Genomic DNA, 27,053 nt, shown 5'->3' with positions numbered 1-27,053 from the left:
ACCAATGATTTATAAAGGCAAATCATGAAAGTGATCAGGGGTGCCCAAACTTTTGCATACCACTGTAAATAGTAAGCATTACCAGAACACAGACACATTCAGTCACTCACTAACACAGGCATTAGGTATTATTAATGGATACACTGTTAATGAAACTGCTGCCATATTTAATTTGGTTTTGTACATGTGGTTGGTTTGGTCTAATGGGTAACACCTTTACCTTCCACACTGTAGACTAGGATTCAATCCCATACCTGGGCAAGGACCCTACACTGTACCAACAAGATCCCTATGGCAAAACTTTTAACACTACCTTTGCCCACCTGTGTAAAATGATCACATTGTAAGTCACTCTGGATAAGAGTGTCTGCCAAATGCTGTAAGTGTAGCAGTATTAAAAAATGTAAATTGTGTGTGTGTGTGTGTGTGTGTGTGTGTGTGTGTGTGTGTGTGTGTGTGTGTGTGTGTGTGTGTGTGTGACCACACATCCTGAATTGTATAAAAACAAACATATGTTTGTATATGTGTACATAGTGTGAGAGTTTTTACTTAATATTCACTGGACCATATAACTGCATCATGGCCACTCTACAGTATGTGATATTGTGCTCAGTTTTCAGTTGGGAGAAAAGTGCCATCATCTGGCAGCAGAAAATTTTATTTTGGGGCTGAAGCTCATTAGTTACATTTACACTCACTTGCGCTCTCTGACTGCATATCAGCATTACAGACGATCTCTTTTAATTATTGACTTAATTAGGTGCTTAATTGAACATGTATGCAGTTCTTATTCATGATGCATGGTGTATATGAAGTGTGTGTGTGTGTGTGTGTGTGTGTGTGTGTGTGTGTGTGTGTGTGTGTGTGTGTGCATGAAGGTGTGTGTGACAAAGAGGGAGAGAGGAAGAGGATAAGTTCTAAGAGAAATGCACATTAATTAAAACGTCCAGCTGATCCTAAACTAAAGAGTATGTGTGTGTGAGAGAAGAGAAAGGCAGGTGTGTTACTGAAGCCTTTTTTGTGTTGAACTGCATGTGGGTACTGCTCACTTGTAAGTGAGTTGCTTTTTCTGCGCAGGTAGGGGTGTGTGTGTGTGTGTGTGTGTGTGTGTGTGTGTGTGTGTGTGTGTGTGTGTGTGTGTGTGTGTGTGTGGCAGATGGCAGCCTCTAACTCACAGTGTGCAGAACGGGGAGGAGATGGAGCAAAGATGCCCCCAGGCACTCTTAAAGAGATTCAATGTGCACCTGGCCTGTGACCATATTTTATTAATGTGTCTGGAAAAGAATCCGCCCTAAACACACACACACACACACACACACACACACACACACACTGTGTTATTGTTTAGTAGAGAGTGCTTTACCGCACTACAATTTACTGCAGGGATAAGATAAAGAAAGCTGTGACTTCATAGAGTAGCCTGGGATGTAAGTCAATGGTCATGGGCATCACCCACACACACACGCACACACAGTGCTTCTTTCTCTGATCAAACCCCTTTTAGTGTGCATACACTAATGGTTCACACATGCTCCTTCTTTCATGTCCACAGCTACTCAAGACATGCAAATACACATGCGCACAAAAACGTTCAAAAACACACAGACATTTGTCTTTGTGGTTTACTTTAGATGTTTTTCACATTACTTAAAGAGCTAGCCTGTATTTTAGTAATGTATTTGCACCATACACATGCTAGAGTTTTAATTAGCCTTGAAATATTGGTCCAAACTGGAATATAGCCCCAGAAATTTCTGTCCTGACCTGACACACATCATTGTGTTTTGAGTTGGAACCTGACCAGAACCCAACCAAAGCCCGTCAAAATTTTGTCCAAACCAACCTGATCCACATCATGATGTTTTGATTCCAAAGCAAAGCTCAAAAAAATTCTGACCCAGCTGGCCCATATTCACTCTGAGTTCCAACTAAAACCGGAAATTTCTAATGAAGGAGCTGGTTAATTTACGCTGTGTCACAATAATAGCTGTCATCACAGTCAAGGATTAAAAAAACAAAGATTATATAAAATAATGTTGTAATAAAAGAAGCATTTGTCCAAGAAGAGCACTTTACCAAAGATGTTCTCCATTCATTGCTTTTGAACATCTCAGGCGTAATAAGCCTTCCATACTCCTCTGTTCACTGTGCAGTGCTGATATTGTGTGATATTAGTCTTCACCTGTTTAATCATGGGACTGTTTCTATACATAGATGTTACATGTAACATACTGAACAAACAACAAAAAATACTTTAGAATCAAATGTCCTTCTGGCTGCACTAATATTTACTGCACTAATTGAACTGCTGTTTTATTTCCTGTGCATCCATTTTCTCATGTGTGTAGGCTTTAGTGCCGAATTCTGTCAACAGCACAAATGTGTGACTCCAGCATGCTAGATTAAAATTGTTCAGGAAAAAGGACAAATAAAGTAAGAACCACTGAAGCAGCGGTTAATGCCGGGTAAATCTGTTAAAAGTGGGAGATGGGCTTATTTGGGAAATGACTTCCAAACCCAAACGATCCTGTCATGAGGCAGGTCCCACTGAGTTTGGACAAATATTTATAGCTCTTAACATAGTGACAAATTGTGTGACACCTGAGAGGATTTGCTCACTAAAGCTGTGCTCTCCCTCCTGCAATTGTAATGCGTGTGCGTTGATGAATCTCTGATATTATTTAACAACACACCCTGCTATGCTTCTCATTGATGGTGTTATTCAGCTGTTTAACTTTTAAAAAGTGTCCTCCAAGTTCATTAGGCTGCATCCCCGTAAAAGGGCTGGTGAATTTTAAACACTATTTGCCCAGTGTGTGTGTGTGTGTGTGTGTGTGTGTGTGTGTGTGTGTGTGTGTGTGTGTGTGTGTGTGTGTGTGTGTGTGTGTGTGTGTGTGTGTGTGTGTGTGTGTGTGTGTGTGTGTGTGTGTGTGTGTGCGTGCGTGCGTGCGTGCGTGCGTGTGTTTGCACACCATATGTGTGTGTTGGTGATGATAAACAAAGTGATGTAGTGGTACATGGTGATAAATAGCCAAGCCTGAGGCCAGGAGCACCTTGTTTCAGCAGGACTCCGGCAAGTGAACCCCCTCTCTACCTCTCCATAAATCACTCCTTCTCTCTCTCTCTCTTTCTCTCTGTCTCTATCTCTCTTTCTCTGTCTCTCTCTCCCTCTGCATTTCTCTCTCCCTCTCTCTCTCCTCACTACAGGTCGAGCACTAACAGTAGCTGCGCTCGCTGCAGGCAAGGTCTCTCCCCTTTCCTTACTCTCTCTTCCATTAAACAGAGAGAGAGAGAGTGAGAGAGAGACCACTGATCTAATTTGGGATGGACTTAGTTTAGCTCATATGCGAGTCATTTGAAATCATGCAGTCATCAGTCCTAGAATTGGTCTCCTGTCTCAGTCTTTATGCAAACGTGAACATAGGTCATTCAGATTGTCCTGTATTCTCAGTCAAATGCAAGCACAACAAATGAGTTTCTTGACTTGTTTGTACTTCCTGTAATTAAGCACTAAACACTATCTTACTGCATTTCATCGTCTACTTAGTGTGAACTAAACCAAAATGCACTGACAATTCAGCCTTTGTTTTGCATGAAAAGTTCAGTTTCTGCTAATGTGAAGTATGAAGTATGTTTTTGGTCTAGAAGTGGGAATTTTCTTGGGACACATGAGTCACATACTTTGAAGGCTCACTTTTTTTAACCTTTCCTTTTATTGTAAAAAGTCAGCAGCCTGCTTATCTCAACTGCAGTCCCAGAGGTTAGAAACTGTGTTAAAGGGGAAAAGAAAGTTCATTATGCTGCATCCTCATGAAAGCACTACTGAATCTTAAACTATGTGCTATGTGAACATCTGTGCTGTGTAAATTGCTCAGGAAATGCCACTTATGGGGCTGGACTGTAGTCTCATATAAACATTAGCTCTACCAGCAGGTCCACATGCCAAAAACAAAACAGATAAAAAGGTCAGAATGGCGACAGTTGCTTTTGCCTCCAACCTTATGATGCTTCTAATTACTCAAATCTCTGAGGCAAATGTAGGCCTTAGTGGATGGGGATGTTTGCTACAGTCCTAGTGTTTTTAGTTTTTCCCACCAAAAGGAATGACTACATAGTTTTTCCATTGGGGGAGAAATAGTCAAGTGCTTCTGGTTTGGTTTGTTTGCTAATGTGTGTGGCTTAAGTTGATGTGGTGTGCAAGTGGTCACAGGAGTACTTAGTGAGAGAGAGAGAGAGAGAGAGAGAGAGAGAGAGAGAGAGAGAGAGAGAAAGAATGAGAGAGAGCGAGACTGTGAAGTGTTATTTGCCATATTTGCTCCGTCCAGTTTTCCACAAAGCTGATACGTGGCGTCTGGTTACAATCAATGTTTCCCTCCGCCATTATGCAGTTAGCTGCGCGGAAATGATTTGAAATGGCCTGTAATGATTTCTGATAGAAATGTGCGCCATTGTTTCACCCTTTGAGATAAGCGAACCGGTAAATCAGTCAAAACAGATGCAAAGAAACCCCCCCCCCCCCCCCCCAACCCCCCCACCCCCCCTAAGCCAACTGAAAGAAACAAAACCCTTAGCTCTGCAATTGGAGCCTGTATTGAGTGTTGGCTATGTTTCATAGGCTAACTATTAGCCTCTCAACTTTTTTGGCGCAAAAACGGTTAACTGTTGTTAGCGCTGAGAGGGAAAAGTAAATACACAACAAAGCTTGTTTTTTCCCACCGCCATTTTAAGTTTTCACTCCCCCCTTGTGATATGTTGTGTTTATTCGAGGACGCTTCCCTCAGATATGTGCAGAGGGGACTGTGGGCTTGGCTTTGAAGCCTCCCTTTTTGATCATTAGGTTGATTGCTAAGCGGGTTTGTGATGGTTTAATTAAACCATGGCCTGTGGCTGAGCCCTCATGGCCCTCGGAGGAGGAGGGCTTTGGCTGGAGACTTCCAAGGTTTTGCTCACAGGAAAAAAAAAAGCCAAGAAAAGACATTTAGCCAACATAAAATGACGCCATATTGGAAAGTCAGAAAGTGACCTGTTACAGTTGGAAAATTTGGGGCAAGGTTAGCACGGCTGAAAGTCACCCCACATAGTGACTTTTTTGGATGGGAACGCCGATGATAAATGAGTGCTTTCTCTCCCTATCTCCCTCTCTCTGTTCATTTGGGTGTGTGTGTTTGTGTGAAGACAGATGCCTGTGTTCTGCTCTGGTTCTGGGGATACAGGGGTTTGAGGAGGTTTTTGTCTCAAGCCCATTTTTGTCAGGCTCATGTATAGGATGTCACCCACAGGTAGGAGATGACCGTAAAACTTATTCCAACTGGAAACCAAATGAGCCAGTTCCAAATTAGAACAGAGGAAGACAAGCTGGTGAAGCAATCTTAGCTCCCTGAAATCAGTATATGCTTTATCAGGTTTAGGATGGCACCATACTGATTTGGGAACAACTCCTAAAGAGGGCGAGTCTGCCTGCAAGGATTATATTTGCAACCCCAATTCCAGTGAAGTTGGGACATTGTGTAAAACACAAATAAAAACAGAAAACAATGATTTGCAAATCCTTTTCAACCTACATTCAATTGAATACACTACAAAAACAAGATATTTACTGTTCAAACAGATAAACTTTATTGTTTTTTGCAACTATTCACTCATTTTGAATTTGATGCCTGCAACATGTTACAAAGAAGTTGGGACAGGGGCAACAAAAGACTGGGAAAATTGAGGAATGGTCTAAAAACACCTGTTTGGAACATTACACAGGTTAACAGGTTAATTGGAAACAGGTGAGTGTCATGATTGGGTATTAAGGGAGCGTCCCTGAAAGGCTCAGTCGTTCACAAGTAAGGACGGGGCGAGGTTCACCACTTTGTGAACAACTGCATGAGCAAACAGTCCAATAGTTTAAGAACAACGTTACTCAACATGCAATTGAAAGGAATTTAGGGATTTCATCATCTACAGTCCATAATATCAAAAGATTCATAGAATCTGGAGAAATCTCTGCAAGTATGCGGCAAGGCAGAAAACCAACGATGAATGCCTGTGACCTTCGATTCCTCAGGCACTGCATTAAAAACCCACATCATTCTGTAACGGATATTATCACATGGGCTCAGGAACACTTCAGAAAACCACTGTCAGTGAACACAGTTCATCGCTCCATCTACAAGTGCAAGTTAAAACTCTGCCATGCAAAGTGAAAGCCACATATCAACAACACCCAGAAACACTGCCAGCTTCTCTGGGCCCGAGCTCATCTGAGATGGACTGATGAAAAGTGGAAAAGTGTCCTGTGGTCTGACGAGTCCACATTTCAAATTGTTTTTGGAAATCATGGACGTCGTGTCCTCCGGGCCAAAGAGGAAAAGGACTGTCCGGATTGTTATCAGCGCGAAGTTCAAAAGCCAGCATCTCTGATGGTGTGGGGGTGTGTTGGTGCCCATGGCATGGGTCACTTGCACATCTGTGAAGGCACCATTAATGCTGAAAGGTACATACAGGTTTTGGAGCAACATATGCTGCCATCCAAGCAACGTCTTTTTCAGGGACGTCCCTGCTTATTTCAGTAAGACAATGCCAAGCCACATTCTGCACATGTTACAACAGCGTGGCTTTGTAGTAAAAGAGTGCGGGTACTAGACTGGCCTGCCTGCAGTCCAGACCTGTCTCCCATTGAAAATGTGTGGCGCATTATGAAGCGCAAAATACGACAACGGAGACCCCGGACTGTTGAACAACTGAAGTTGTACATCAAGCAAGAATGGGAAAGAATTCCACCTACAAAGCTTCAACAATTAGTGTCCTCAGTTCCCAAACGCTTTTTGAGTGTTGAAAAAAAAAAAGGTGATGTAACACAGCGGTAAACATGCCCCTGTCCCAACTTCTTTGGAACATGCTGCAAGCATCAAATTCTAACAATAAAGTTTATCTGTTTGAACATTAAATATCTTGTCTTTGTAGTGTATTCAATTGAATATTGGTTGAAAAGGATTTGCAAATCATCATATTCTGTTTTTATTTATGTTTTACACAACGTCCCAACTTCATTATAATTGGGGTTGTACAATATATGTTCTTGATCAAACCCTATGCTTATATAGCTTAATTTCTTCCATGTAAAATTCTACTAACTTCTTAATAATATCTTAACTGCCATAGCCATGTTTTTCTCTGCACTGCTGAATCTGTCCCTTGAGATACCTGCAGCTCCCTACTCTGGTCCTTCTGTGCACTTGTTAAAGGGCTGAAGAGTGTTGACCTAGTATTCTTCTCACTTAATATTCTGCATAGCACTGCTCATAGGCTAATTGGCGGCAAGAAACACTCATTAGGCCTCATTTCATCTCCGCATATTCATTAGGTGCTAAGGTTTGAGTAGCAACCAGGCTACTCCTTTTTTGTAGTTTGTTTACTTACTGATTTATTTACAGGCATATTTGTTCATTTAATTCATAATTTCTTGCACGTCTGGCTTTATTTAGGAAGCTCCCTGGTGTGTTGTGCTTGTTCTTTGCTTTTCAGTCACAGTGCCTTACTAAGAGGTGTAGCTTGCATAAGTATGGTCATTTGTAGTTTATAATGTGCCACACCAGCTGAAGTCTTACATGTATTCAGCGGGACTAGTTAAGTACATTTATGCAAAAATAGCACTTTTTTAATGTATTATCTAACTTTTATTGGACCCTCAGAGCTGGAAATATAATGAAATGTGTTGGCCAAGTTTTTGCTTCTGCTAGAAGTTTGCTCTCCTATGGAAAGCCATTTTCAAGAGGTTAAATAATGAACATTGAGCCATTCCGGTGAGATTTGGTCAAGCTCATTAAGTGCTTCCCAGCTTTTGTGTTTCCTTTTTAGGGGGTGTGAGAGCTGGTTTTAATGTAGCTGGTACTTCAAGCATCCACTGAATGTGGGTCCTGAGTTTTTTGGAAGTGGAGCCTTCGGGCTTATGTGAAGTTGAAGAGAGAGATTAAGAGGTGAACATTTCAAGAACAGCTCCCATGCCGGCAGTGAAGATTAGCTTCAGTTCCAAAAGATTTGTATGGGATTAATCGCACATTTGTTTGTGTTTTCTTTATGCCATTTGAGTAAGACCCTAGAAGAACTTTTGATCCTAAAGGGTTAATCTGAGCTTATTTCTCTGTAGTGCTGTTTCAGGCTTTCCAAAAAGAGCATTTGTTGTATGTGTCCCTTTAGGAGTTTCTCGCTGTCTTGTAGTCCTTGGGGAGTAGAATGTGATTGGAGCCTTTCTCCCAACTATAAATATCACCCAGACTTTTGGATCCCCTGCTTTAGGAGTCCCCTGGCGCTTATTGTCAAATGCTGCCATCTTGTTGGGAGTAAATATAGAGTTGGCAGATCTTTCTTTCTCTCTCTCTCTCTCCTCTCCTCTCTCGCTCACTCTCTCTCTCTTGCTCTCTGGTGAATTAGTGCACCAGCAGAGATGTTTAGCCAGCTACCATGCTGTCTCCTTTGCAGCTGCTTATGCTGTTCTTCTCTTTCCCTCTCTCTTATACACTCACTTTTGTCTTCTTACCCTTCGTCCTTGTTCGTAAGCGATTATGGTTAAACAATGGGCAGGTTTGCTTTGTTGATGTTCACATTTTCTGCAAGTTTTTTGAGCCAAAAATAGATTAGTAAGTTTAAATTGTGAAAAGTCTCTTGCAAAATATATGGTTAAAACCTTGGTTATCATGACATATCTAGTTAGATTTATTCTCTCCTCTTTTCATGCCTCTTAATTTACAGCTCAGATGTCTTTGGCATCAAAATGAAAATGATCACAGAAGGGCAGCCCGAGATATGATGCATGCCTTAGTGAACTTGCAGTGCAGATAGGTAGGTAAATGAAACAGAAATGCAAATATAAATACCAGAAAGTGTATGACATCAGCAGTGACAGCTGGAATAATTAAGCAAAGACAATATCTTTGCCAGAAATGTGCAAATAATACCTTAGAGGTGATTTCATATAGGAGAAAAATGTAAGCTGCTAATTTGACTAACCAGTGGATAACTAATGTGTAAGTAGTTGGTTAACCACAATATCTATAAAAGCAATAATGTTAAGAAGTTATAGTTGATCTTTAACCATGTAATTTTTTAATATTGTTATAGCGTCATAAGCCATGCTAAAAGTTTAGGTAATTAGGTGAAGATAATTTTATATTGGTACATAAGTTTCCCCTTGTTTTATTTAGTTTTCTTACGTTTCTTAGTTTGACAGTATTAATACATGCCAATTTATGGGCCTCACATCTAGAGCTCAAATAATTAGCTGTTGCTCATCTTTTAACATTTACTTTGGCAATTATGATGATTACTAGAGTGCCTTGATCTTGATATGTAAATCCACATGTAAACAAACATACGCGTGTGTGTGTGTGTGTGTGTTCATGCACCTGACAAAAACAGCACACTGAAGGCCAGGGCTAAATTATTTCCTAATTGGAACCCTTTGAATATTCAGGAGATGTCCTCTTAAACACATGTACAAAATAAAAACCAACAAGTAGGCTCTGTGAGGGCAAGGAAACTGCACTGTGGTTTGTGGGGTGTCTATCTCTCTCATCCTCCCACACTCTCTCCAGCATCTGTTCATCCATATGGAACCGATGGAAGATCCACCTTCTCAGAGAAGGCTGACATCATGTCAAGAGCTCTCCTAGAGGAAAGAGTCTTTAGAGAAAGAGGAGGAGGGAGGGAGAAGTGGTTAAACAAGCAAAGATACTATACATTTTACCTTTCAGAAATCTTGAACTAGAGGTCCATCTTTTGAGGGTTTCAGCATTACCCACTTTGATACTATCTCAAAACATCTTAGTCAAAACTTTTATATCAGTGGCTAAGTTTTCTGCCACATCAGCACTCAGATTCATAATCTGTATTAAATATCTAAACAGTTTATAAATTTTAATGTATAAAGACAATGGAAACAGGGAAATTTAATTTTCCTTAATTTTAATTTTGTAATTGTCTTTGCTAGTATTTAACATGTATGGTCTTCTTGGCAACATATAGACTTTTTTATTTATAAATTTCCAAAAGTTCTGCAAATTCAAAGTGTATATGTACAAACTCAATTCCAAAAAAATGGGATAGTAGGAAAAAAGTATATGAAAAACATATGGCAGAGATTTGCAAATCCTTTTGACCTGTATTCGGTTGAGAACAGTACAAAGACAATATATTTAACATTTCAAATAATTAACATAACTTTTTTTGTATATATACACATTTCAAATTTGATGCGTACAATACATTTAAAAAAAAAGTTGTCATGTTTACCACTGTATTCCATCATCTTTCCTTTTAATAATGTTCAGTAATCATTGGGTACTGAGGACCCCAACTGTTCTAGCTGTGAAAGTACATTTTTTACCATTCTTGCTTGATATAATACTTCAGCTGCTTAGTGGGGTCTCCATTGTCATGTATTGCGCTTCATCTTGTGCCACACATTTTCAGTGGTAGACAGGTCTGCACTGCAGGCAGGCAAATCTAGCATCACCACTCTCTTACTACAAAGCCACACTGTTGGAACACATGCAGAATGTGGCTTGGCGTTGTCTTGCTGAAACAAGCAGCGATGTCCCTGAAAAAGACGTCATCTTGATGGCAGCATATGTTGTTCTAAAATGGGTATGTACCCCTCAGAGTTAATGGTAACTTCACAGATATACGTGCCATCGGCATTAAGACACTCCTGTACCATAATGGAAACTTTGCATTGGTAACAATTGGGATGGTCATTTTCCTGTTGCTTAGAGAAGACAATGTCCATTATGTCTAAAAACTATTTGAAAAGTGGACTTGTCCACTTCCACTTCCTAATCTTACATTGCCCCATCACAGTTTTTTTTTTACATGTTTTGTAATAGCAAGGCTGTGTATTTGAATTATAAGGTCCTGTAAACAACTCCTACTTATGAAGCTCTAGATGTGCACCTTCATGACAATGTTTCGTTTAAAGTTAAAGAACCTGAGATTTGACATCCAGTGCTGTCCATTGTACTTATTTTCATTCCTTTTCAATTTTCCATGGAGGACTTTGCAGTGTTCACAATAGCAGCACCAGCACATTTGTTTTGCTTTTGTTGAAACCAGAAGGAAAAGCTTTTTTTTCCAGAAACACCATATTGTCTTTATTTTTAGGGGGAGGGCAAATAAAAGGGTTCAATCGATGAATAATTGATGCAGTTTATACGGTGGGCTAAAAGAAAAAAGCACTTCCTCTCATTTTGTTAGTTTATTTATTTATCTATTTGCAAGCTTTGTGCTCTTGGCTTGGGGTGTTTTGTGCATGTTTGTATGTGTATTTTTTTGGTCTGGGGAAAAGTTACTTTAAAAGATGACATTTCATGGCCTGCATTCTGAAAAGAAAAAGAACAGCCTCAATTTTTGATTGAGGCTTTTTAGGTGACATATCTAAGAGGTTTTGTATGGAAGAGCAGGTGCTGTCTCTACACACAGCCTTAAAACAGATGCCATATTGCCTGGCTTTATTCTGACTCACCAACACACACTTGTACACATTTTACAGTCTTTATGTGAGTCAAAGAGCTGCATCTTGTGTAAAAAAACCGGAAAGTAGAATGTCTTCATAAAGTTGAATTTTTTGCCTGCAACATGGGGACCTCGCATGGAGAGTATACACACACACACACACACACACACATATATTGTATCATTACTCGTGCACATTATGGTGAGGGCAGACAGAACGGGGGCACTTTGTAAATGTCACGGGCCGAGGGCTCTTCCCGCTCTCGGCCGGCAGAATAAAATGAATTGAAGTGTGCGCTATCAGCAGCTGCAGCAAGATAAATCTGTCGTTTAAATGGGACTCGCAATTAGGTGAGCAGAGGCCAGCAGGAGGCCAGGGCTTTTAAGAGTACACTACCATTAACCTCCTTTCTGCCAGCTAACTGGACCTGGGATTTGTAGTTTCTCACCTGGCAAGTCAAGCAGACAATACATAAAATAAAACTACAACTAGGACCATGGACAGACGTAATTAACGTTAACTAAACTCCTGTTATTGAAGGAAGGGAACAGGTGTGCTATAGCTGAAGAACACAGACAAAGAACACATGGCTTAACCTTGCATTCTTAAACCTTTTTGTGGTCATCACCTCAAAATGTAATGGTTCACCTCACACCTCTGTCGCTCAAGTGTTATTCAGCCCTTTTCTCACCATTCTCTCTCTCTCCCTCTCTCTCTCTCCCTTCCCCTTCTCTCCTCCTCCTCCTTCTTCTTCTTCACACTTTTTCTGCATGACCTTGATCCACTCGCCAATTTCAAGCAGCACCAAAAACTTAATCACACACTGTCAGACCATTCGTAGAGGAGAAGGGAGAAGAATTCTTTTCTCTCCGTCTTACTTCTCTTCTTCTTCCGCTAGCTTTCTACTTTAATGCCCTTTGCAGTGGCGAGAGAAGGGGAAAATTTATGGCTGCAGGGACAGGTGGGGGTATGAACAATGGGCCGGGCGGAGAGTGGGGTTATGTGGCGGGGAAATCGATGTGACCCGTGATACACTGTCATCACAACTCCCCCAAAGCCCCGCTATCCCCCCATCCCCCCAGCCCGCCCTGTCCTATTTGTCTTATCCAGGGAGGCCCGGATGGCCCATGTCAGCACAGCAGCGCACTCAGGCCCCAGCCAGATTAGCCCAGGTGAATCATGGCTCCTCCGTCTCCCCTGCTCGCTTTCTTTCACTGTCCTTTTCAATTTTTTTTTCTTTTTTATCTCAACTCTTTCCATCCTTTGCCTGTCTGGGCTTCAGTTTTGGGGGGGTGGGGTGGGGGTTGACATTATGGTTTGTGGCTCAAGCATGTGTGGGGGAGAAGAGAGAGAGTGGGTGAAATACAATATTGTGTGTGTGTGTGTGTGTGTGTGTGTGTGTGTGTGTGTGTGTGTGTGTGTGTGTGTGTGTAAAGTGAAAGATTAACCGCTGTTCTGAGGTTTGGACACAGTGTTTCTTAGCTCCTTCAGAAATACACAGTGCTCTGCACTGGGTTTATCTTTCCTCCTACTGAATAATGTTTTGGGTGGTTTTCCACAGTGTGTTGTGTGCTGGACACCTGAAAAACTTTGATCTCTTTTATTGTCTTCCCACGCAGTGAATTTTTTTATTTATTTATTTATTTTTACAAAATATGGATGTGTAAGACGTGTGTGTGTGTGTGTGTGTGTGTGTGCGTGTGTGTGTGTGTGTGCGTGCGTGCGTGCGTGTGTGTATAACAATGTATAACAATAACGGAGTTTTAGAATATATAGTACTATGCAAAAGTCAGAGACAACCCTTTCATTTCTTTTAATTCCATTAAATACTTTTATAAAGTTATTGTTTTTATAGCATAAAAAAAAAACAAAACATTTGTCAGAAAGTTACACAGTAGCCTCAGCAACTAAATATAATTCCTTTTTTTTTACAGCTTCCATTCTTTTCAGGTGACTTGAAAATCTCCAGTCTTGAGACATGAAAACTCCAGGCATATTTTCATAAATCTAAAAGTTCAATTTTAGATGTTGATTGTATTTTCTGGTTCTTTTGATCTCAATAATCCCACCTGCAAATTTAGACTCATCAGTCCATAAACCCTTGCTCCACGTCTCAGATGTCCAGTTTTGGTTTTCTAGTGGAAGTCTCTTCTTTTTTTTGTCTTTTTCTTTTTCTCAGTAACAACTTCTTGACAGCTGCACACCCTTTCAGACCCATAGCACTGAGTTATCCACTCACAATGGAAAGATGGACAGGAACACCTTGGATTTTTTTTTCAGATGTGCAGCAAGAGTGGAGCTTAATTTTATCCTATCTCTCCCAGTATAAAGCTTTAAAAGTACTGTTTATCTACCGTGTCTTGCACACTTGTTTGTAGTTGTTATGCTGTCCACTTTCTAATTATCACGCTGCTTTGTTTATGTGTGTTTATTTCCTCAGATGAAGCTCAGCTAGCCTTGCCCATGCTGAAACCGGGTTTTGAGAAGCTTCCTCTGAGCACTCAGACTCTTCCTCCGGGCTTCCCCGCTCCATTTCTTTTCGCTGATGGCCTTTCTTCTGTGGAGACATTGCTCACCAATATCCAGGTACAGCCATGCTGTGTTTGAGCATCTAAAAGAGCCATATCTTCAGGATGATCACTGTAATTACCACAACCCCTTTGTTCTTTAGTAATAAAGATATTACCATGTTATTTCTTGAAAAGAACATTTTTGTACAAATGTGATTTTGCTTTTGGCCTGTATTGTATAGGTTTGTCACAGTTAGTTAAAGTCCATGGTGGAACAGCTTCCCCATTGTTGACCTTTTCAGGATATCAATTAAAATGCATTTCTGTATGTTGACATCAGTTTTTAAACCAGTGGTTCTGATCCTATTTCTGCTGTAATTCCCTCCCTCCTGATTTAGCCCTCTTCACATTTCTCCACATGCGTGGAACTTTCACATTCTGTGTGAAGTCGTGTCCACTTTTGGTATGCATAGTTAGCCAATAAAACAATAATGTTGGTGCACAGCAAAGTTAGCTTAGAGCTGCACACTGCCAGTGACCTTTTTTCTTATGTTTCTTATGTTATATATATTTTTTTTAATTCACAACTATTTTGCGCCCAGCCCCCAAAAAATCCTGCCTACCCCCCAAAAGGTTCATCCCATGAGAACCATTTTCTATGTACAAAGGTATTTTGTACTAGAAGACCTCCCCTCAAAAATTAAAATGTTTTGTTCAAAGGATAAAGAACTTGTTCAGAACTAATGTTTAAGGATGATGCCTATGCAATATTTTAAATTCATGTATGAGTGTTTGTGAGTGGCTGCTTAATACCATGAAATAGTTTTTTTAAACTAGATTATCCTTCTATGAAGATAAAATATGTTGTTTTTTTATATAAACGGTTTAATATTAAAGTAATGATTGTGTGAAGTCATGCAGCCATGGTGAACACATAATGCCACATGCCACTTAAGCAAATCTGTGTATGTGTAAATGTCTGCACATAATCTTAAAATGATGCATAACAATGTGCTTCCAAATTTTATATTAAAGTGATGTGTGTTGGGTTGTGTTGGCGGCACAGGGCCTGCTGAAAGTGGCTGTGGATAATGCCCGTGTCCAGGAGAAACAGGTCCAGCAGGAGAGGAAAGAGCTGAAAATGGAGCTGTATAGAGAGAGGGAGATGAGGGAGAGCCTGGAGAGACAGCTCACCTCTGAGCTACACAGCCGAGGTACAGGCAAGCAAATGAGCATGTGATTTTGGTTGTGTGTGTGTGTGTGTGTGTGTGTGTGTGTGTTTGGGGAGTCTAATATGTTTCATTCTCTTTGTGGGTACCAAATATCTGAAAAATATCTGAAATTTTATATCAAAGTGTAATTGATCCAATTTATGGTCCAACAATTGTTTTGTGAGATTGTTTTGGTGGTGATCATCAGAAAAAAATGCCTTTTTAAACACAAAAAAACAAAATTCGGGTAAAAGCAGTCAATGTGCTGCTGGATGCATGCTTGTGGGGTTGCTTTTGTATTTTCAGCATCACTGACATTCATGTAAATGCTAGAAGTTGTTGTGAGTAAAAGAGAAAAATACATCTATGCTGATTTAAAATCCTTCCACTCTGTAGTGGCAGCAATAAATGAATCAGCATGTCACATTAGTATCTACATTAATGAACGATTAATAAATGACAAACAAGTATATTAACGGTATCCACTGAATTAAATGACTAAATGATGGTGGTATGCTGCCAAAAGAACATCTCCATACATTTCAGGCAGTCAAATTTACCACTGAGTCGGCTGCTGCCACCCGCGCCAAGAAATTAAGCCAATTAGCTGGCTGCATAACAACTCGTACAATATGTACAAACACTTCAATAATTTATTAGCCATGGTTGTTACTGCCATGCGTGTTATTCAAATGTAGCTCCTAATGGTGCAGGAAATGAAGGATTTGTCGAATCAAACGCAAGTAATTAGAGGTGTGAGAAAGAAGGGATGTTAGCAAAGGACAGAGATAGAGCTTGAAGTGTGCATGTGCTTGTGGGGAGCCCCAGACTAAGTCTGTTTCAAAGAGCTGTTAATTGCTGTGAATGTGTGCACATACACCTTTTACACATGTTCAAGAAGAACTGCACAAAGGCAACAATGTTGCTGTCAGGTATGTGTACCTGTTCTTGCAGCAGCATGCGTCTCATCTGAAATTGCGTACAGTTGCAGCTGAGCAAATGGTGCAATGTATTATATGGCAGTCCTTGGATTTGAGAAGAAAATGTGCAGAACAGTACTACAGGAATCTGGCTGATCACAAGGCTTAAGTCTGAAAGTTTGTCTAGCAATGAAAAGAAATGAGCTTGAGCCAGAGACAGGAAGAGTCATTTAAAACCATACTTGGAAAACTAAACTAGAAGTAAAAGTAACCACTAAAATATCAGCATAGGAACTGAAGTTTATTTGTCTGAAGTTGGTCCAAAAGTACAAATCCATCAAAGTTTTACTAATACACATGAGTAATACACAAGTGTAACTGTGCAGTGTTACTGCCCACCTCTTGCTGGAGCCCACTGCATACATAGTGTACCCTGTGTTTTTCCTTATTGTTTGCTTACATTTGCATAGTATTGAGACTTGTTCATTTGTGGTCCAGCATTATTACAGGGATGCTGAAAGGACATGTATAAGAAATTTGAATACATTGAAGGTCGCGAAGGTGAGGACAACTCTATGACGCATCCTTCACAAGGCTGTTTTGGATGCACTGTGTGGATGTGTGGTATTGTGTCGGTGTTAATGAGCACTTTCAAGTTTCCAGGTGTGAATTTCTTAACGTAAAAAAGCGGCAAGCGTCATTGCAAGACACACCTGTGCATTAATGCTAGTTCACACTTCACATCGTTCTCTCTCTCCCTTCCCTAGCTACCATCCAGAAGCGTCTAAAGAAGGAGAAAAAGGCAAAGAGGAAACTGCAAGAGGCTCTAGAGTTTGAGGCGAAAAGAAGACAGCAGGTGGAGCAGGCCCTCAAACAGGCCACCTCTCCTGAAAGCCTCTGCATGAGTCTCAATGGTGAGGTACCTTTTATCTCTTTCTCTCTCTCACCCTCTCTCTCAATATATTTCTCTTGCATTTCCCAGTGTTTTGCTGTTTCCTTTAAAGTACTACATGCACTGTTTCCATCCCCTTGTCTTCCTAAATGACCTCCTCTCCTCTAATCTTCTCTCTAATCCATTGTTCCACCCTCTCAGGACATTTTTCCAGTGTTATTTCCATTCTTCTTCCTCCTCCTCTTTCTCATATTTCCTTATCAATGCTGATATTGGTATTTCCGTATAAGCAATGACTATTAGCGATGCATTAGCATTGTAATGCTAGAGGAGGAAATGGAGGCAGATGCTTATCATAAATGCTCTAAACGCACATGCTTAGCGAGGGCTAAACTGTTTTGGTAATCACCCGTTGTTTTGATTTCACTTGTTTAATTGTGAATATCTTAGCAGAAGCAGAATGCAAACGGGGAAAGACGTAGGACTCATGAGCGCATATGAACATCTGCAAGCGTTTTTCGGAGTGCAGGGGCAATTATTGGCCAAGGCTGATTAAAAGCGAATTCATTAAGAGAAATATGCCTTTTGTTTTTGTCTTTCATCCGAGTGTGGATTGGGGGTTGGGAGAGAAAGGCGCTGTGTTACAGGAGAGCATCTGCTGTTTTGTCCTATCTGTACTCAGACTAAGTGATTCTCTATCTGCAAGACACAAACTGGCTTTGTTGTGTAAACAGATATTTCCTATCATATTCAACTGCCTGGAGTCGACCTGATGTCTTGGTCTAATAATACTCATTACGTATGTGGTAGTGTTAGATACAGTGAGAGATAAGGTAAATTAGTAAATTCTCTTGCAGCACATGAAATATGTCTTAATGACTTGTTGTGAGTATAAGAAGTGATTTATTAATGAATGAAAAAATAAATAAATACAGTTGTACTACGGAGAACTGTAGTACAGTACAAGATTCAGTATTTTTATTGTTTTAGAAAATATTGTGCCAAATATTGTGCTTATAATGCCACATAGAATCAGATGTTCAAAATGTTAACAAACTACCTGGTGAAGCTCACTTGATTATCACCAGCATTAGGGTTAGAGCCAGGTTTAGGATTAAGTGTAAATTTTAGGTAGAAGGTAAGGTTAGGATTAGGTTTAGGATTAGGTTTAGATTTAATGGAATCTATTATAGCTTCAGTTTAGTTGCGTTTAATAATAAAAACATTTAGTTCAATGTTAGATAAAGACAAGGTATCTACAAAGCATCTAGAGTGGATGTTCAAAATAAAGTGTAACCAAAACACTAATTTCATTTTCAAAGTCACTGGGAGCAAAACTGTGTTGTTTAACATCAGACTGTGGGCTGTTTGTGGCCATGACAAGAACACAGGATGTTTTTTAATCATACGTGATTGCTTGGAAAGATTTGTAATAGTGCATTGTGATTTGTCGTAATAGTGCATTATGATGATGCTGTGATTGGTTGGATGGTGATTAGAAGCTTCTAAGAGTGTGCTTTGATTGGTTGATTTTTAGAAAAAGTGATACCAGAAGTAGAGCCTGAGCATAACGGCAATCAGCAGGAGAACTCAGCCGTACAAGGTAAGACTGCATGCACGTCTGTGTGTAATTTGTGTGCAAGATTTTACTATGAACATTAGAAGTGAGCATATGGTAGAAGAGCTTATTTAGAACCCTGCATGTATCCCAAATCTCACTCACACAAAGGTAAACTGACCACCAGTTGAAAAAGCTGAGGTCATCCAGTCATCACTCCTGTCAGAGTGGCTTTCACGTCCTTGTGCCAATAGTATGGTGGGAAAGGTAAGGTATAAGAAGTCTAAGGGGAGGGAAGATGCAGCCAGCCATATGCAGCACACATGGTCAAGAACCCCCTCAGCTACTTTGGCCTGGTAGAGGCCACAGATAGGGTTGAGCCCCCTCCATCTCCTGTGCTGCAATCAAAAACCCTAAGCTGAAGCCCTCACTTCAAATCTCGCTTCATGTCTTCTCAGGCCCTTTGAAGATGTCAAGTCTTTCTGAAGAGAGATTGCACACTCGTGCTGTTCTGTGTGTGTTTTGCAGTTCTATTTTTGCAAGTCCTGTTTTTGTTTTAAAAGTACCCCTCCCCCTACATTCTCATACATACCTTGACTCCATCAGAGCGCCGCTCCAATCCTGGAGACCCATCCAAATCTAGTAGATCTTGTGAAATATGGGGCTGGAAAAAAGGTGAATAAATGCATATGTTTACAGAAGACTCTGTCAAAACAGGCTGGTCTAAAAAACGCGGGTCAGGGATTATTTTTCTTTACCCCCACCTCATACTCAGTTTCACAGTCTGCAAGTAGAGAGATGTCCATTTTTCTTCTGCTTTTGACAGCAGAACTACTACTATAGCGAAGCGCTAAAACCTTCCTGTAGTAACCTTCACTTGGTTCTCTGTGCGGCTCCAGGGTTCAATTGCAGTTGAATAGGTCATCAGTGGGTCAGAGTGGGTTTCATGGTCAAACGGAAGAAAAAGTATACTTTAAATGTGTAACTGCTCATAATTTTGAACTCATAACTCTCACCAGGTCCGACCTACAGAAACAAAAGATCAAAGGCAGGCCTTATCAGATACCCCACATTTAAGCCAGATCTGATCTGTTGCTAATGCTAGCATAACATTGAGCATTAGTGATAGCAACTTAGCCATGACACTTCTGACCTTTAGAGTGAGGAAAGAAACCTGGGACAGCGTGGAGCTGATCATGCCTCGTAACACCTGAGGCCGACGAGAGGGTCAAGTTAAAAGCCCCACTACGTGTTTGTAATCGTTTGGCCACGCTGCCAACCTGTCATGCTTCTTCCATTCCTCACTCTTGACAATGATGGTTGTATTACAGTGGTGACAGGAGGACAAGTCATATTTGGTAACCTTTTTTTTTTCCCAACCATGACACTCATGTGAAGAGAGGCTCATGATCTGAGTGTTAACAGCAGTGACTGAATTGTTGGCCACAGCTGTTTGACTGCCACTTTTACCTTGTTAAATGAGTAAATAGAGGTTACCTAAGGTAAAGATTATTTGTAGCTACTGAGCTACTGAACCCATTTCTTCTCTTAAATGCGCAGTCTTATTGAACCAAGCATTTTGCAAAAATAAAACAAGTTCAAAGGGTCTATGGAGTAGGACCTCAACAGATGCATGAGAGGAGCCACTTTAAGAGTTTGTGTATGAAGTCCGCTATCCGACCCCTCCCCCTCCCAGCTCTCCTGCCCCCTCGCCCACGCCTCGCCACATTTATCCATTACGCCCAGCAAAAATCTAATTAGCTCGCGCTTCACTCCCAAGTTGGACTTCACAGTTTTGCAAGCTTAGCACTGACAACTGATTTCATTAGGTTTGATTGTCCTTGCAGAGAGCCCGTTCGGTGAGCTAAAAGCTTTTTACGCTTTCTCAGGTTCCAGGCCGGTGTTGGCCCATTACGCCGACCCGTGCCTTTTCTGATTAATCAAGACAAGCAGCGCGAACAGCAAAGTGCTGAACACAAAAGAAGGTGACATCACTTTACAAGCCGATTAAAAGAAGGGAGCCAGATGGGTGGTGGAAGGGAGAGGTGAGGAGGGAAAGTAATTAAGGAGGTGGACTAGGAGTGTTGAGAGAGCATCTTAAGATAGTTGTGTCTTCCAATACTGTAGTCAGAAATCCCACCTGTTTGTCCTGTACTGTGTGCCTCCCACTTTGGTAATTATGCATTTGCAAACAACTACAGTGAAAACTATAAATGACCTGCTGTGCCTCCACAGTAGGTCATTGGCAGCAAAGGAAAAAAAATAAGTGTATGAAAATGTCAAGCTTCGCCATAACAGTTAAGTTTGCATTAGAAGCAGAAAAGAAATTTGAGTGCAGAGGAGATGCAGGTGTAAGGTAAAATGAAATATGGGGTCAGTGGGTGTGGAGAGTGTCCCTAAGGAGGACCACCCTCTTTTCCCTTGCACATCTATTTACAGCATCCCGCATGTGGGCCATGAAATCAAAACACAGGGTAGACCTCACCTGTGGCAGCAGTTAGAATGTCTAGCCACAGTGCCTTTAAGGCAATGCAAAGCTGAACACACTTTGATAGAAAGCAAACAGTTAACATCCTAAGGGGGAATCAAGAACAGAACTTAATAATCTAGTCCTTGAAGATCAAAAGTCAGTAACGTTTGGTTTGTGTTCCAACTCACACACAACTGGACTAGCTGTAAGCCCAGTTTAATGTAAATCTCAATTCCAAAAAGATGTGGAAAATATATAAAATGCTACTAACAAAAACAAGGATTAGTAAATAGTCAGTAATGTTTGGTTTGTGTTGCAACTCACACAAAACAGGACTAGCTGTAAGCCCAGTTTAATGTAAACCTCGTTGTTCGTTTCAGTGGAAAACAATCTGGGAAATAGGCAGGCCAGTCTAGCACCTGCACTCTCATTACACAGCCACAAACAGAATGTGGTTTGAACTTGTCATGCAGAAATAAGCAGACGTCCCTAAAAAAGATGTCATCTAGAAGGCACCAAACATTGCTCTAAAGTGTATATAAATATGACTATTGATAGTAGTCTGTATTTGCATTTGAGCATGCAGTGACAAATGGTGTTCACTGACAACAGTTTTTATTCCTGAGGCCAAGTAGATATCCATCACAGGAGCATGCTAGTTTTTATTGCAGTGCAGTCTGAGGGATTGAAGATCATTGGCATTCAGTCGCAGTTTATTAGTCTTGCCCTTATGCCGAGATTCCTCTGGATCTTTTGATAATGTTGTGCACTTACCTTACATCCTTGTAATCACTCATTGGGGAACATTGTTCTTACATTGCTGGATTATTCACTGATGCTTTAGTGGTCAGCTTTGACCTGCGCCTGCTATATAGAACTATTCCTTTTCTGGATGCTCATTTTACACCAAAGCATGTTTTCACCACCTGTTTATTGTATTTTTATCATTTCATTAAGTTCCTAGTCTTAAGTTGCCTGTATCTGAAGTTTTTTTTAGAATGTGTCAAAAGCGTGAATTTTAGAATGACCGTATATTTACAAAAAATGTTAATAAGGTAAAACATGAACACCTTTGCAGTGTCTGTTTTTAAATACAGGACAAAGTGGATTTACTTTAATACTGTTTTTGTGTTTTTCTTTTGGAATTGAGGTTTTTAAGTGTAAAAACATGGATTTTTATCCATACATTTTTAGATTTGAATAACTTGGTCTGTCTCTCATAGAACAGTATAGGTGCATCTCTATCCTGCTCTGTGTCAGATCAAAGCCTGAAGCAGATGATCTGTTGGATTCCCTGTCCCTTGGGTGCTGCATTTCTATGGCAGATTTAGCCTGCTGTCAGCCATAGGGCTCAATTAATTGCACTTCAGGATATTACAACTCATATTTCACAGCACGATAAAACACATCTTCGGTGCACCCATCTGAGCAACTCTATTAGTCTGCTGGCTATTTCTGGAAGGATTCTATGTGGCATTCACACCTTGCAAATGGCATATCAAATTCATATATGACATTTACAAAATTATACACATTCCTGTGTTTCACAGCGATGCGCAATGCATGCACAAACAGTGTATGAACAAAAAGCATAGCTTGTGGTATGCTTTCATGTCCGAGTTTCAGATTGAAAGTGACAGGATTTTGGGGGGGTTTTGTCTTGTATGCCCATAACTACTCTACACTCCATTGTACTTTCCTTTATCTGCACCTTTATTTCCATTCTGATTACATATTAGCTCATCTGTTGTTGCTTGCTGCAACAAGGGTATTGAACGTGTAAAAGCACTTCATTCCTGATGAACTGTTTCCTCTGCAGTCAAGGAAGCTCGGCACATTGTGATTAACATGCCAGTGAAGTGTTCGTGCTCCTTACCAGCCAGCTGTCTTTATCTGATCTGGTGCTTCATGTCAACAGCTAATGCTGAATGATTCATTCTCTAAACTGGCTTCTTTGAGAAAGCTGGAGCACACAATTTATCAGCCACCCTCTGCCCTGTCCATCAAAGTAAAAGGGTCACAATAGGAAAAGGTTCTTTGAAAAGTCTTATAAAGTCTTGAAATAGATTTGAAAAATCATGGACAGATGATAATAAAACAATAGATGCATCATTTCAATGTACTGCCATGCACATATCAAACATTTTGCATATTAAAGTAACCAGTAGCCACACTATCAAGGAGGTATAAAAAAAATGTATAAGTAAATATTCAGAGGTCACAAGTAAATATTAAACACACCGTAGAATGGTCATTTTGAAAATGTTTGCCAAAAAACTAAATATATTAGTCTCGACTGTCACATTACACACATACTATGGACATAAATACACACCTGGTTAGACTTCGTATCAGCTTATACTCCATATTAAAGGACTGATTGGATTGGAGGGCAGGGGTTTTGGGGATGGCAAATCATCCTTAATTGAAATCTAAAATGATTCATAAAGAGCAAGTCATTTTACATATTAAACTAATTCAGAAAAGTCTGTCAACCAAAACTAATGCAGTCAAAAACTGACCATTGATATAGGGACAGAGGAGGCAGAACCAATAACAGCGTCAAACACATTGACAAAACTGTGCAAGGGTCATACAGACAAAATATATACCCATGCTTTTACAATTGGTCTAAATAAAATAAATATTATTACATGCAATATTTGAGTTAGTGTACTGTGTAGGACCAAGTTTTTTTTTGAGTGGTGGGTCATTCTTTGCATAGTTGTGACACCATCATGCAAATGGCACAGTGGTATATGTGGCCCTGTTATGAGTGTATCAGCCACAACGATTTTACTGGGATTTTAACACACTACAGTGTCACTGCTGAGTTGAAAAAAAAATGGTGTGGTTGATATAGTGTAGTGGTTAACACCTCTGCCTTCTACAGTGTAGACTGGGGTTCAGTCCCCCACCAGGGCAAACACCCTACACTATACCAATAAGAGTCCTTGGCCAGGACTCCTAACACCACCTTGGCCTACCTGTGTAAAATTATCAAATTGTAAGTCGCTCTGGATAAGCAAATGGCATAAATGTAAAATAAGCTGCCAACCAAAAATACGTACCTGACAAAATGTCCAGTGATGGCCCAAAATGACAAGGTTTAGTCGAGGCCAATTTCACCCACAAGCTAGGTGTCCCAAGCTACCAGGCTGGGAGGGTGAAGGCTAGCATGTGCTTACTCTGAGACATGTGAAGCCAGACACCACATCTTTTTAAACTGCTGCTAGATAATCACTGGATATCTCAACACGTTTGGAGGGGAATGCTAACTGCCAGTTCTGTAACGTAAGCTAACAAATACCACACATTGTCTAGCATCGTGTTGAATGTCTAGCTGATGGGAGAGAGAGCGATCCTACCCACCCAGAGAGAGCAAGGCCAGTTATGTTGTCTTAGACTCTTGGCAACGGATGGCTGTGCCATCGCCAGGTATTGACCCTGCGATCTCCAGATGCTTATGCTACTGACTAATGGAAGTGAACTGAACAGCAAACGGTGTCCATGTGGGTTTTGATTATTTTAAGATGCAGCCTTCATAGCAATATGTTCTGTCCAATGTTCCAACAGTTGAACTAATGCATTCTATTGTTTTCTCTTTGTCTAGAGAACAGACCCTACTCCAAACCTCCCATTATGTACTGAGATGGATGTGCAGCTTTCCTTGAATTTCCTCCCCACTTGTGGATGGTTGCTTCACTCCACTAATGGACTTTTTGCCTGTATTTTGGGTATTTTGGAGATGGGCTGTGGAATTTGTATGAAGGCAAAGCAGTAAGGGTGGTCACCACAGATCACCTGAAACTCGTGTACAGGACTCAAGTGTGTGCGTGTGTGTGCGTGCGTGTGTGTATGTGTATTGCGGTGCAGTGTGATTGCGCTCCTTGCAGTGTGTATCCAGAGTACCACTTGTTGGCAGCCACCCACCACATCACAGTAACTTGTAAAAAAAAAAAAAAAAAAGAAAGAAAAGAAAAAGAAAAAAATCTCTTTCCTTCTGTTTTTTCAATTTCTTCTATATTCTACCCCTTTTTGAGACTAATGATGAAATGTTTCGCTTTTTCTGGATGAACGTACACCTTCCGGTCAATCTTCCATCTTCCATGAAAGCACACTGCTGCACTCTCCCCTTTGCTTAATGTTCTCTCTCTTAGGCAATGCTACCATTGTTATTATTTTTATTATTACTGCTTTAAGTTGACCCCCTGTGCAGCAGTGATTCTGTACAGCACAAGTCTTGATGAGGCTCTGGAACACAAAGGTCCACACAATGCTTGAAAAGACTGAAGGCATGAGTTGAATGAACACAGATAACATAACTCCAATCAAGATCAGTAGGCCTCTCCTGGTTTTTCTGTTGCTTCATCTTTAAGGGACACACTCCTTTTTAAATTTATTTTTTGTACTTTTTAGGAAGTGTAGAAAAGTCGTCTTTTCCTTCTCAAAGTGTTTATTATTCTACTGTTTATTTTGTTGTTTCGAGCGTATTTTAATCAGCATCGATGAACGGATATTCGAGAAGTGATGTTGAAATGTATTCTTTGTTCATTTGACTTTGCCCCCTCTGACAATGTTCTCTGTATCGCTCCGTGATGAGTTTAAAAAAGGTGTTAAGTTGTTGTTCATATAAATACAGTATTACTGTAAACCCCCCCCCCCACCTTCTGTTTTTACCTTTGTTTATAAAGACTTGTAAAAATGCTTTAGCATTTGCTACTCTAATGTCGTTATAAAGTGGATACATTTTTAGTGATGAAAGAAAAGAAACAGACGTACGACCTAAAGTACCTTTATGCACATCTGATGCAAGCATGCTTGTAGATACAACACTGAAGACAAAAGACAATTACTGTTTAAAAATGGAAAGGCTGCCTCTTCTAATCTATTTTTGAAAGTTTCTGGGGATTCCATTAGCATCATAACCACAATCTGGCAGCTATCATTGTTGGTGAACCTTGTTTTAAAATGATGATGACCACAAAACACAGCCTTGCACATAACATGACAAATAAAACATCCCTATGGACATCATCTTGGTTGATTTTGGCTTTGTTTTGTTTGTTTCTTTGTTTGTTTGTTTGTTTTTGGAGTAATAAATTTGAACTTGGAAACTTGTATTTTTTTGCTTGAGAACATTTTTTTCCCCATAGGTCCTCATTTTAGTGCACCAAGACATTTTCAGCCATGCAGAATTTATGATAAGTTGATTTAATTGGTATATAAAACAGTACTATGCTTGTGGGTCAGATTCTGAACTGGAACAAGACAAAGATCAACCATTAACCCCAAATAAGGAACCTTCCATCCTTGAATCTACACCCTTCTTTTAATTAATAGTCCAGCGTTTTCCTTAAATATATTTTTACCAGTTTTTGTAGTGCTGGGATACCTGATGTACTTCAAAAAATTGTAATCTGATACTGGATGTGTAAATATGCTGTCAAGCAAAGCAATGCCATTGTTGAGCAGCCTTAATTTATTGTACCATGCAATATCTTGCATAATGACTGAATGCAGTTCTTCATGTAGGTTCATAAAAGCTTCCATAGGCTTAATAAACCAGTTTCTCTATGCTCATACCTAAACTTGTGATGCAGTCAGCTTGAAGCTCTACAGTCTCTCTGGTTTGTGGAAACTTGAGGTATTGCCTCTCACCTGCAGCCACCAAAAGAACTGACCTAATTAGACACATTCTCTCAGGCCCCCGTTAGCCATCCAGTAGCAGCCCTTGAGACTACATTTCCCAGAGTGCCTGCTGAGTTTTGTCTGTTGTCCATGCCTGCACAGGCTTCTGGGACACTGACGAAAAGGACTGGGCCTCGTGATAGAGAGCTGAAGCCTCGAGTTAAAAAAAATGCCTATGTTAAAAAAAAAACAAGAGGGTCTGCTTTTGCATTTCAATTAGAGACAAATCGTTTGATCTACTTTTGATTAACCCTCTTCTCACTTGGCAAATGTATGTAAACTAGTCAAACTACTTAATTTATCATTA

At 40.3% G+C, this 27,053-nt stretch overlaps 1 protein-coding gene across 4 annotated transcripts in view; it reads left to right on the top strand.

The window, feature by feature from the left end:
- Nucleotides 1-26,176, top strand: part of dacha (dachshund a) — a 156,902-nt gene extending 130,726 nt beyond the window's left edge. For 2 of the 4 annotated variants that reach the window (XM_037546065.1, XM_037546066.1), the window contains exons 8-12: nucleotides 13,935-14,080; nucleotides 15,062-15,218; nucleotides 16,903-17,049; nucleotides 18,565-18,630; nucleotides 24,669-26,176. In XM_037546065.1, coding sequence (XP_037401962.1) covers nucleotides 13,935-14,080; nucleotides 15,062-15,218; nucleotides 16,903-17,049; nucleotides 18,565-18,630; nucleotides 24,669-24,706 — 554 coding nt within the window. In that variant the 3' untranslated portion in view covers nucleotides 24,707-26,176. The remainder of the gene's footprint in view (nucleotides 1-13,934; nucleotides 14,081-15,061; nucleotides 15,219-16,902; nucleotides 17,050-18,564; nucleotides 18,631-24,668) is intronic. The other 2 variants (XM_017705335.2, XM_017705336.2) reach the window with 1 other exon arrangement.
- Nucleotides 26,177-27,053: the final 877 nt, after the last annotated feature.

This window comes from Pygocentrus nattereri, chromosome 16 (assembly GCF_015220715.1).
Source record: "Pygocentrus nattereri isolate fPygNat1 chromosome 16, fPygNat1.pri, whole genome shotgun sequence".
Classification (NCBI taxonomy): domain Eukaryota; kingdom Metazoa; phylum Chordata; class Actinopteri; order Characiformes; family Serrasalmidae; genus Pygocentrus; species Pygocentrus nattereri.
The sequence above is the reverse complement of the archived record's forward strand: the minus strand, read 5'-3'. Positions and strand labels throughout refer to the sequence as shown.